This window comes from Saccoglossus kowalevskii, chromosome 13, assembly GCF_978046115.1.
Source record: "Saccoglossus kowalevskii chromosome 13, keSacKowa6.1, whole genome shotgun sequence".
Lineage (NCBI taxonomy): Eukaryota > Metazoa > Hemichordata > Enteropneusta > Harrimaniidae > Saccoglossus > Saccoglossus kowalevskii.
In genome coordinates, this window is record NC_140653.1 from 6,693,316 (window position 1) to 6,705,835 (window position 12,520).

The 12,520-nt window shown below is 36.4% G+C and overlaps 1 protein-coding gene across 1 annotated transcript; it reads right to left on the bottom strand.

Moving 5' to 3' along the window:
* Positions 1-1,789: 1,789 nt before the first annotated feature.
* Positions 1,790-10,606, bottom strand: LOC100377891 (uncharacterized). The gene is made up of 4 exons (XM_002740084.4): positions 10,473-10,606; positions 6,224-6,349; positions 5,224-5,775; positions 1,790-2,956 (listed from the first exon to the last, which is right to left on the bottom strand). The coding sequence occupies exons 1-4, from the start codon at positions 10,487-10,489 to the stop codon at positions 2,257-2,259; spliced, it is 1,395 nt and encodes a 464-aa protein (XP_002740130.1). The 5' UTR covers positions 10,490-10,606; the 3' UTR covers positions 1,790-2,256.
* Positions 10,607-12,520: the final 1,914 nt, after the last annotated feature.

Here is a 12,520-nt window from a genome sequence, read left to right on the forward strand (position 1 = left end):
ATATTCCTGCCAATGGTTAATGATGGCAGTAAATCAGCATGATAGATGCAGAGACATATGCAGATATTCCAAAAATTACACAGATTTTAGACAAATCTTACAATCTTTAACAAAATTTATATGCCGATTGTCGATATTCTGAAATCTTGCATTTTGTTCCTTTCGTGTGGTATATCATTTATTTTCATAAACTCTGTTTAGTAGAATATATATATGCACAATTTAAACAAATTACAAAATTAAATGTTTTATATATAGAATACTTTCAAAATAATTAGTGTACCCATCTTCCAATCTAACACATGATTTTAACTCCTTATACATACTGTTGATGACTTTGATGAACTTGTCACTCACCCCATCTCTGTACATTTTGTAAAACAGTCCATTCCTCCGAATTGTACCAAAAGCTTTTGCTAAATCCACAAAACACATATAAAGAGGCTGTGATTTTTTAATAATTTTGCCATTTTTTTCTAATTTTGTTGTGGTTATTCATAATAGACTTGAGAACAAATACATGATCAGAGGTCCTGCAGTCTTTCTTAAAGCCAATTTGATATTTAGATAAAATATTATAATTATTAAGGAACTTGTTTAGCCTGTTATTCAGAATAATCGAAAACAATTTTCCTAAACAGCTCGTTATTGTTATACCGCTATAGTTTGAAGGATCATCTTTGTTACCTGATTTATATATTGGTACAATATATCCTTTACTCCAAAGGGATGGGTATTTTTCATCTTGTAGTACTGTATTAACTATTTTGAGTAAATGATGTTTAATGAACATGAAACCGGATTTTATCATCTCGTTTGAAATGTTGTCAAATCCACATGCTTTTCTATTTTTCAATGTTTTAATTGCCTCTTTGACATCCTTTTCCATTATTGGTTTATCCAGTGTCATGTTGTGTACTTTATCTTTCATCTTCTCTAATTCCTCTAATTTCTTTATAATTGAACCTTCAAATTTGTTATCATAGTTTTGATCATTTGTAGAATTCAGTGTTTTATAAAAATTAAACCAGCATTCCGGAGTTATCAAATTGTCCATACGTTGTTTTCCTATTTTTTTCTTGTTGAATGACTTGATCAGATCCCACAAGTCTTTATTATTACAATTTATGTCTTTTAGATGAGCAATTTTTTTCATAATTTGAGACTTTTGTTCAATTGGCTTTTTTAAATAATTTTTCGCAGTGTTTTCTTGGTCGTACAGTATACCTTTCTCATGTCTAATTTCTTTGGATTTGCTTTCATCACTTTTTCTAAACGATTAACTTCATTTCGTAGTTCACTACATGTCTTATCAAACCATGGTTTATGTTCGCGTTTACATGTGGATGCTGATATGACCTTCAGTGAAGATAATACATAAACTATCAACAATCACAAAAGATCGATCGATCAATCAATTTTCCACCCACAATTCATATACTGATTTACAATTAATTAAATGGCGGTGGTCGTCGCGCAGCGCGTTGTCAAATGTATTGTACACGCGTTGTATACGTCGGTATGAGTCCCATAACGAGTAATAGGCAGCATGACGATCACCGACACTTTAATTATAGCCTTTAAAGATCCCTGACAGTACGATAAATTGTATCCAGATAATTTAGTATAACCTTTGACCCATGACAGTATTATCTATCTAATCATCTTGAAATTACTATCTATCTTTCTTGTCGAGTAAATGGTAACTGAGTAATCTGTCAGCAATGTACATCTAAGATGGTTGAGTTTACAGACATACCAGAATAAAATATTTCAACTAAACTAGACGACATGTATCAAGTACATTTATTAAAATGTGATCATATAAAATATTATTTTTATTACATGTGTATTAAAGGTAAATATCGATGATTCGGTGTAAATGTTTATATTACCTACGGAAGTGTTACTTGCCAGGGAATTATTTTGACTTTGCAGACAAAATAAGTATACATTAAACAAGTGTTTGATTAAAAAGTGACAGTAAATTGAAATGAATAACAGAGTGTAAAACATTATCGACAATTAATCTTTTATATTTATGCTATTTACATGTCATTACAGTTTATATACACATCAATTAGCTGAGATTTCCAGAGAATCTCTGAATGTTCCACCATTTTGGTATACACATTTATAAAACATGGAATATGAAGTATGAAGTAGAAATATGATGTTTTAAAACATCTAGTCACAACAAAAGTGAAATATATAAAACTAAAAATGGATTAGTATAGAGCGCCAGTCACGGGCGGTTTACATCGCAGCAGTATCCATTTCCCGACGGTACTCGGAGATGTAGTCACCGTGCTCCCCGATGGCTATTATCTCGTCCTGGGGTATAACAATACCCGGTCGTTTGTCCTTTTTACGGTAATATTTGTCCGTATATTCAGTCTGGCCAGCAAATGGTCCATCGTAAACACGCGGGGTTAGCTTTGGCGCGAAACTCTTAGATGGGCTTAACTCTTTCTGGGTATAATGCCTGTCGTAAGTCGAACTCTTCTCGAATGGAACATCTGAACGTTCGTATCGGTGCGTGTCGCTGAACGGTTCTGATGCCACGAATTCCCATCTTTTGAAATCATCCTTATGGGTAGTACTGTCTTCAAACTTACCCAGGTCCACCTGATCTGGAACTGGTGGGCGTACTAGCGCTGGCTTTTTAATTTCGTATCTTTTGTAGTCACGTGTATGCGTTGTCGTCTTTTCGGAGCTACCAGTTTGGTGCTTCCATTGCTCTTCGGGTATAATGATGGCAGGAAGATTGATTTTCCATCGCTTATAGTCTGTCTTGTGTGTTGTTGAATCTTGTAGCGGTTTTTCCGATTGGTAGGGGGCACGATCAGGTCGTATCATATGTACACGGGGAGTTGTTTTCTCTGTGTAGTCACTCCTATGGGTAGTCTTGTTTGCAAATTTAGCATTGCTCATTTCATAGTCATCTTCTCTGCGACTGAAACAAATACAACATTATAAGTTATTAAGATATATTGTGTATAGTATTGATCATAAATTAAATACGATAAGTAACCCTTATGTAATTTGCATATACAGGGCATATACATAAATAAGTTCGATACCATAAAACATACAAAAATGATCACGGAAAATCATTCAACAAGTTTTGTATGATCATTCACGTACATGCAAGTCGTTTATATTTTTACGGAGAAAAAAGGAAACTATTTTCAGGAAAACTTATGTTAAATAATATAAAAAGCGACCATTTAAAAACATTTCCCATATGATTCAATGTAAACACTTTATTCTATAGAAAACTTAAACTAATATTCAACATTTTCCACCATTACAACGTACCCCTCATAACACTACATGTCATTTTGATCATTGTTTGTATTATATCCCTTACACGGGCTGTACACCGAGTGTAATACTCATCTTGGGTTGTACACTGGGTATGATACTCATATAGGTTGTACAGGGTGCCATACTTACATGGGTTGTACAGGGTATCATACTTACATGGGTTGTACAGGGTGTTATACTTACATGAGTTGTACAGGGTGTCATACTTACATGGGTTGTACATGGTGTCATACTTACATGGGTTGTACAGGGTGTCATACTTACACAGGTTGTACAGGGTGTCATACTTACACGGGTTGTACATGGTGTCATACTTACATGGGTTGTACAGGGTGTTATACTTACACGGGTTGTACAGGGTGTCATACTTACACGGGTTGTACAGGGTATCATACTTACATGGGTTGTACAGGGTATTATACTTACATGTGTTGTACAGGGTGTCATACTTACATGTGTTGTACAGGGTGTCATACTTACACGGGTTGTATAGGGTGACATACTTACAAGGGTTGTACAGGGTGTCATACTTACACGGGTTGTACAGAGTGTCATACTTACATGGGTTGTACAGGGTGTCATACTTACAAGGGTTGTACAGATGTGATACTCACCTTGGGTTGTACACTGGGTATGATACTCATATAGGTTGTACAGGGTGTCATACTTACATGGGTTGTACAGGGTGTTATACTTACACGGGTTGTACAGGGTGTTATACTTACACGGGTTGTACAGGGTGTCATACTTACACGGGTTGTACAGGGTATCATACTTACATGGGTTGTACAGGGTATCATACTTACATGGGTTGTACAGGGTATTATACTTATATGGGTTGTACAGGGTGTCATACTTACACGGGTTGTACAGGGTGTCATACTTACACGGGTTGTACAGGGTGACATACTTACAAGGGTTGTACAGAGTGTCATACTTACATGGGTTGTACAGGGTGTCATACTTACAAGGGTTGTACAGGTGTGATACTCACCTTGGGTTGTACACTGGGTATGATACTCATATAGATTGTACAGGGTGTCATACTTACATGGGTTGTACAGGGTGTTATACTTACACAGGTTGTACATGGTGTTATACTTACATGGGTTGTACAGGGTGTCATACTTACATGGGTTGTACAGGGTGTTATACTTACACGGGTTGTACAGGGTGTTATACTTACATGGGTTGTACAGGGTGTCATACTTACACGGGTTGTACAGGGTATCATACTTACATGGGTTGTACAGGGTATCATACTTACATGGGTTGTACAGGGTATTATACTTACATGGGTTGTACAGGGTGTCATACTTACACGGGTTGTACAGGGTGTCATACTTACACGGGTTGTACAGGGTGACATACTTACAAGGGTTGTACAGAGTGTCATACTTACATGGGTTGTACAGGGTGTCATACTTACAAGGGTTGAACAGGTGTGATACTCACCTTGGGTTGTACACTGGGTATGATACTCATATAGATTGTACAGGGTGTCATACTTACATGGGTTGTACAGGGTGTTATACTTACACAGGTTGTACATGGTGTTATACTTACATGGGTTGTACAGGGTGTCATACTTACATGGGTTGTACAAGGTGTCATACTTACATGGGTTGTACAAGGTGTCATACTCACATGGGCTGAAGAGAATGTGATACTTACACAGGTTGTACAGGGTGTGATACTCACCTTGGGTTGTACACTGGGTATGATACTCATATAGGTTGTACAGGGTGTCATACTTACATGGGTTGTACAGGGTATCATACTTACATGGGTTGTACAGGGTGTCATACTTACACGGGTTGTACAATGTGTGATACTTACATGGGCTGTACAGGGTGTCATACTTACACGGGTTGTACATGGTGTCATACTTACATGGGTTTTTCACGGCGTGATGTTCTTGGTACATAGTCATCTGTGTACGTTGATTTGCCTTTGAATTTCTCACCACTCGCTGCCGGCTTAAAATCTGGTTTACAGCTCTCGTTTTTGCTTATCTCGCGTGGTATGTATTGTCGTCGATAGAGCGACTCCTTTTCGAATGGAACGTCTGACCTCTTATATTGAGTGTGGGGATTACGACCTCGTTCTGGTATATAGGTCCACGTTTTGAAGTCATCCCTGTGGGTTGTGTCGTCCTGGAATTTTCCAAGATCTACTTTCTCTGGTGTTGGGGGACGTACTAATTTTTCTTTCTTTACTTTGTAAGGTTTGTAGTCGTTTTTATAATTCGTCAGTTTTGCAAAGCTTCCTTCTCGTGTATCCAAGTTATTTGATGGTAAAATGAGGTCCGGTAAGCTGATGTCCCATGGTTGGTAGTCTGTTTTATGCGTGGTATCATTTCCCACTGGCATCTCCGAATGAATGATGTCCCGAGGTGGACGAATTGCTTGAGTTCGGGAGGTCTTTTTCGGAGTGTAGTCTCGTCTAAACATGAGATATAATAGTTAATACGAATGAACGCATTGGCGTGGGTGTATATATGTAGTGAAGCGCCCTCAATCATATTCCAATTACCATTTATAAAATGTGGTCGGTAACTGCGATGTGTGGTGGATTCGTGTTAAGGATTCTATATCTTGAATCCAGACGGGCAGAAAAAATGCGGAATTACCATTGTGTTCAACAGGTTTCAATTTTGCATTAGATTTGACATAGACATACTGTGACGTCACATTCATATATTTTTAATTAGTCCAATGAATTGATTTTTCAATTAGACCTCACGTGGTGCATTTCACTTATTCGTAATCAAAATGCGAGATTGACGTTCATCATCTCACCATCATTAGGTCACATTTGAGTATGATATATAATAGGATACGCCGTCACGTAATGTTCATATATGGGCATATATTATAATCGAGTTACTCACGTGTATATTGTTTTTTTGTTCAAAGGTTTGCCTTTGTACATCTTACTGTTAGCATACACAGGTTGGTTGACGTACATCGTCCCCGAATGGTTGCCATTGATGGTCGTCGTTGGCTCATAACAACCACTGAAACGAAAAAAAAAAATCATTTTCAACGTTTGTCCACTAAGTGACAAAAAACATAATCAGGTATTTCAGCATTTAACATTTATAATCAGCATTTAGACTCCCTAAAATAAGAGTTTTGATTTAATATGCTAAAACCATCAATTTGAAAAGTATAGAAGTTAATGGGAATTTGTTTTGGACAATACAAGACACTGAATTCAAGAACTGCGCCAAAGGACAAACTGTAACATCCATCACACATTGTTATGTAATATATTTTTGTTAGGTTTTGGAGTTTTACATATTGAGTTAAATTTCAGGGACGAACTACAAATGTAAAACTCCAAGTTTTCAGACAATCTGAGAATAAAGTTACTTAGTTTTTAACCATGTCATTTTGATATAACGTCCGTCACAAACATATTTCTGATTACCCCGGCCTCAATATGTTTTTCAAGCTAAGAATATTTCCTCATGGCATGAGTATCCTAGTGGCATAAGCAAATCTATAACACAGTGTCAAATTCCACAAGGCAATACTCTAACAATAAGGAAGACTGAAATATAACTTCCAGCCCCTCTGATTGTAACGTCCATCGCTGTGGAATTTCCCCATGGAGTATCTTGGGTTATATTTGACAGTGGAGATGTCTCCACTTAGATGCATGTGATAGGGATGGGTACCGACATGTTTGTTTCATTATTATATATGTCACGGACAAAAGCCAAAACATAAAATGAAAAATACTTTATAGCAAAATATTTTAAGTTTAGCATTACAATATACCCATTATATTTGGAATTACCTTAAAACATTGACTTCTTCTTACTTTTGTTTTAGACCAGTTGATTTATATAACAACAAATTAATCATACAACAAACTATTAGTAATTATTTACGTTTACATATGCCAGCAAAGTTTTTCTGATTAATTCCTGTTTCACCGCTTTAAAATCATGTCGTATAACTGTTTAAGCCCGTATAGTTTTTAAGGATTTGGTACGATTAGTGTTAATGAGCGGAACCACTTTTCTATAAATGAGCGGAACTACTTTAAATTTCCATAAAATGAACAGAACTACTTTTCTATGTATGCAATTTGTGTAAATATATACAGTACATCATTCGATGTGGTTGAAATGGCAGAATCAATAACAATAAAGAACATTTAAAAAAACAGAACCCAAAACAATTTTATATCTCGCATCAATTTACTTTTGCGAATTAAAATCCGTAAAATAACGCTCACACCAGGTGAGACAATTGAGCAGTACCACCACAGGACAACTAACTTCACACTATGTGACTTTCTCTCGGGAAAGTCATCGGCCATGTCAACTTTATCATTTAAATTACCCAACGACTGTGGTTGGGTAATTTAAATGATAAAGTTGACATGGTCGATGACCCAACCAAACTCTATCGTCCGCAAACTATGATAGCGGTAGCAGTATCGTCTGGCAGTAACAGTTGAGCGGGCAGGTTACCAAATGTGACCCACGTGTTATGTGGCAAATAACATTTACAGACCCATTGAAAACATTTTCCAGTTGATTTAGCAGCGGCAATGTTTCTATTAGTCTTACATCAAATTACGTTGAAAGGAATGTTTTCTTCTGTGATAATTCAAACGTTGGTCACGGATATTTCCAATATACTAGCTCCATGGATTTTACAGTTGGTCTTTTCAAATCAGGCTCTGCTATCCCCTTCCATTTAATTTCAAATACTCAAACCGCGTCCTTTCGTTCTCTGAACGCTGACGGTCGTAAATATTCAGCCGATTCAACCATACATGCTGTCCATGTAATGCCGACATACGCTCAATTTACAATACAAAAATAAGGGTTTCAACTATATCAACACTGGTGCGCCCTCAACTTCAGGTGCTAGCATAGCTGCATATTTGACACCCTCACAACGAGTGTCAACAAACAACATAAAAGATTGTCTTAGTAACAGTCGAGAGAAGTCATATTGGTGTCAACACGTATTGCACTTACAATTTAATTAACCATGACAACGGTCACTTAGTTGGTTTAATCCCAATGTTCTCCCGCAGGGGTATTTGGATTTGACCTCAAGTAAAATCCGCCGTATTGTGTCGCCGCACTGCCTACGGTGTTATTCAGAGACTTATAGCTGATAAAATCATTCCTAGTAATCGCTGTCGAATACATTATATTTATTGTAATGTAATGTTGTGTTGCTATGGCAACTATTAAGCGATCAAATCATTGTAAAAAATTACCGCCATTAAGCGCACGCGTCGGCTTTGTGCGATAGGTTTGTGAGACGAATACATGCTTTCAATTACGCTGACCAAGCTGCTACATACATAACAAGGCCAACCTGTTTCGTATTTATTCTGAACTTACATCATGTTAGTCCAATGAAAATATGTGGTCGTGGCACAAGTGTTATGTTGTTCCTAATTTGTCACGTTGGATTCGACAACTAATATGCAAAATTAAAGTATCACGGGGTCGCTTTTAACAAGTATTTAGACGACCACCTTCTATCTATAATACAAATCATTGTAATCAATTAACTGACCCTGTCAGAAAGACATATAATATACTTAATATAAATGTAGGTGTCTCTTCACCCGAAATCCATCTTTGTGGACCACACTGTTTTCAGTACGAGTACCTGTTATATATTCTCTAATCTAAAATGCCAGATAATATTCCTCACTCTCTAACCATGAGTCTATTGGCATTTTGGGATTTAGTGGTTTTCTTTAGACAATTAATTTCCTATCGTTATTTATAATTATTTATTTGTAATTTCTCCATTTGTAGACATTTATGTTCAGATATATTGTGTCTGGCCTATATAACAATATAATAAACAATACTTTAATAAATAAATATATATTTTCAGTTATGTGTTTCAATGGTTATATACATACACTATGTTTGATATAAGCATATCAGGGCATGACTGTTTAAATGCCTGTTGTTCGCCTATTTTTACAATTATTTCTTTTACCTTGATATTCCTTAATTAAACATCGCATTTCAATCAAAACGTGTCGGTTGCCCATACTGAGGAATGTTGACAAATTAAATTACTTCTGTGTGGAACTTAATTTGCTTTATTTCACAAATTTATTTCCACGTCGGTTATTGAAAAGTCAATTATTGGGTGTCTGTGGGGGAGGGCGTTGTAACAATTTACAACCAATGAGTTCTTGTTGTTTTTCACTTTTTATGTGGTCTTTTTAGAAACCCGGGTAAAGCTGTCTCGCAGCTGAGTGAAACATCGATTAAACAAAGTATCGCGTTTTGTCCCTACGTGGAATTATTTACATCTTAGTATCTTGTATTTTTGTTTTGCTCATTTCGATTTAGGGGTGTAGAGGAGATTAGCGAAAATAACCCACGATTTTAATTCTGTAACGACTAAAACTATCCAATAAAATTATGTCCAATTTCCGAGACGGTATAACAGTATAATGGTGATTTCCTGTGTGTTACTCCTTATCGTAAAACACTTGTACTTTCACTACGGCGTGAAATGTAGCAAGTTGTAATACAATCTGACGGTTTCTGTGTACTATTGTGCGTCAACGTGACGAGACTGCGTCATAGTGAAGTGATACCTAGGTATTAGCCACACTAAAACAACATCGCTTGTATAACGTTTAGAACATGATAAAATGAATATAATTTTGACGGCTATATCAGTCGTCATATTAACACTTCATTCCCATGCTTACCAATTCCGATGCAATATATGGGTATAGCGCGTGCTGGCGTAATATGTTTGTCACTATTGTATATCTGTTTGTTTGATGTGATGGGTCTGTTAGTACGGAAACGTCGCCCGGGGCTACCGTTATGCTAATTAACATAGGTGAAATGACAACACGCGGCAAATTCGCGAATTGTGCATTTCACAACCTTATTGCGCATTTTACTTGCTTATTTCACTCTCATATTTTGACATATTATATTAGGATGGTTTTAATATTGTCCAAAAATGGTTGATTTCGAAGGTGAATGGCGGTCGCTGGTTTAAAGCGGCAATGAAAGATATGACCGTTTGCCATGGCGGATATATATAACGACAGGCGTATCAACTCAGCGATAGACGGAAAGATGAGACTAAAACAACAATGTACGCAGAACCTACCTATTTCTCTTCGACATGATTTTGCCGTGTCCAGATAAACGCCGTGAACGATGTTGCCAACTGTCGTTCTCTGCGTCTTTCCTGCTGTTAGTAGGTTGTGTATTCCAGCATTTATGTCGTGGCTGGTTGCCTCTTCATAATAGCAGTTGCCATGGATACTGAGGTCAGAGAGCCATTGAATCCGTAATCTGTAGAGCATCTCCCTTTCATATACGTTCTGTATGTCTACCACGTCCCTAGGCTTGTTGGTCATAAGACATTACTTCACACAAACAAACAAAAGACACATTGAAGTCGGGGTTTAAATGGCATTGATAAAAAGAATGTCCTCAAGCAGGCGATCTTTTGTTAGCATAGACTAAGGTTTGGGACCTTAACAATAGGTTATATACAGGACAACGACGTACTGGATTTGACAGTGATGTCTGTTACAAACATTTTATTCGAGCAAATTTATATATATATATATAGTTAGTTGTTTGTGAATTTAATCAAAATAAATTAAATTGATTTCGATGGTCATATTACTCATATATCTGGTTTAAGTCTAATTTTATTATAAATCAGAGTATTTGTCAGCCAGGGCGTTGTCACGAAGGCTGCCCACTTCACGTGTACGTTGAAAGCGACATGGAATCGATGTGTTTACGTTTGTTGGCTGCATTTCAATGTTATACAATGTGCGAACACTGATTGGGTCTCGTATAACTGTAGACAATATTTCTATTATTCGTATGAGTCGATTATGTACATACGTGGCGGTGAAAGGAGATCTACTTTACCTCAGTAAGGCGATATATTTGCAACTTAAGATGTATGGGGAGCAGACTACATATTAAGTTGTAATTGAAATTGAATGGAACTGGCAATGTATTGTTAACGAGGTCGTCTGTTTCTAAAAATCCAGGTGACAACCCATGACAACCTTTCTTTTTCCTAACTGAGCTGATTTAGTTTTATTACCCCAGGGGTGCAAATAGAAAATTAAGCGAGGTTGATACAAAATATCTATCACCATGGATACCACGTGGAACTAACTTGTATTTTGGATTGTTGGTGTAATTTTAGTTGTATTAGACAAAGTAGAGATTTTGCCACATGACGCAACACCTTGGTAATATTATATTCGAGTCAAAACCTTAAAGACGTACAGACAGAATATATCAAATTTGCATAAAGCTTTTGTGTACTTTGAGTCTGCGCAATAGATGTCAAGCAAACTGACGAAGTTATTAAAAAACACATTAAATTTAATGGCTGAGAAAACCTATACAAAACTTATCGCCTGTTTATACAATTGAAAAAGAAGCGTATTAAAATAACTTATGCACGCATTGTAACGCCCAATGGAAACTATGTAACAATTGTTACACTTTCTATACGCAAAGGACGCTTCGAAGTAACACAGTGAAACAACAATGAAATTGATATTTGAACAAGGTTTTGATATTTAAAAAATGTTATTCTCTGTCACGGTTATTCTTGAAAAATCGCCAGTTAGACTTGCATACAGGCCCTTGTTTATTTTTTTTTCAATAAAATAAAATATTATGTGCAAATGACGAAAGCCGAGTTACCGCGAAATAACCTTGTGATACTAGTACATGTAGTATATTGAAGACCTTGAGACAATGGTTTTATTGAGGCATTGTAAAAAATTCTTTATAAACCTTCAACGATATGTTTCAAATGTTTACAAGAAACTGAACTGTGACGTACGGGGTTTCTATATATGATACGAGTAAATGTAACAATTTCAGTCATGCGCAAATAATCACAAATCAATTTATAAACCCAGGCCACATCATGGGAAGATTCACTGCTACGTAAAACTTTACATATGCTACTAAAACTGAATGTCCTGCTAATGCGACACAATGTATAGAATAAAAGTTGGTATACCGGCGGCGAAATGTTGGTTAGCAAGTTGCTAAATCTAAACGGAGATGGTTAGTAAAATTATTCTGACCAAAACACCTCTGACAGAAATGAATTTTTATTTTGTCGGATTTGGTTGGAAACTCAACTAAACAAACTTTACTAACTAC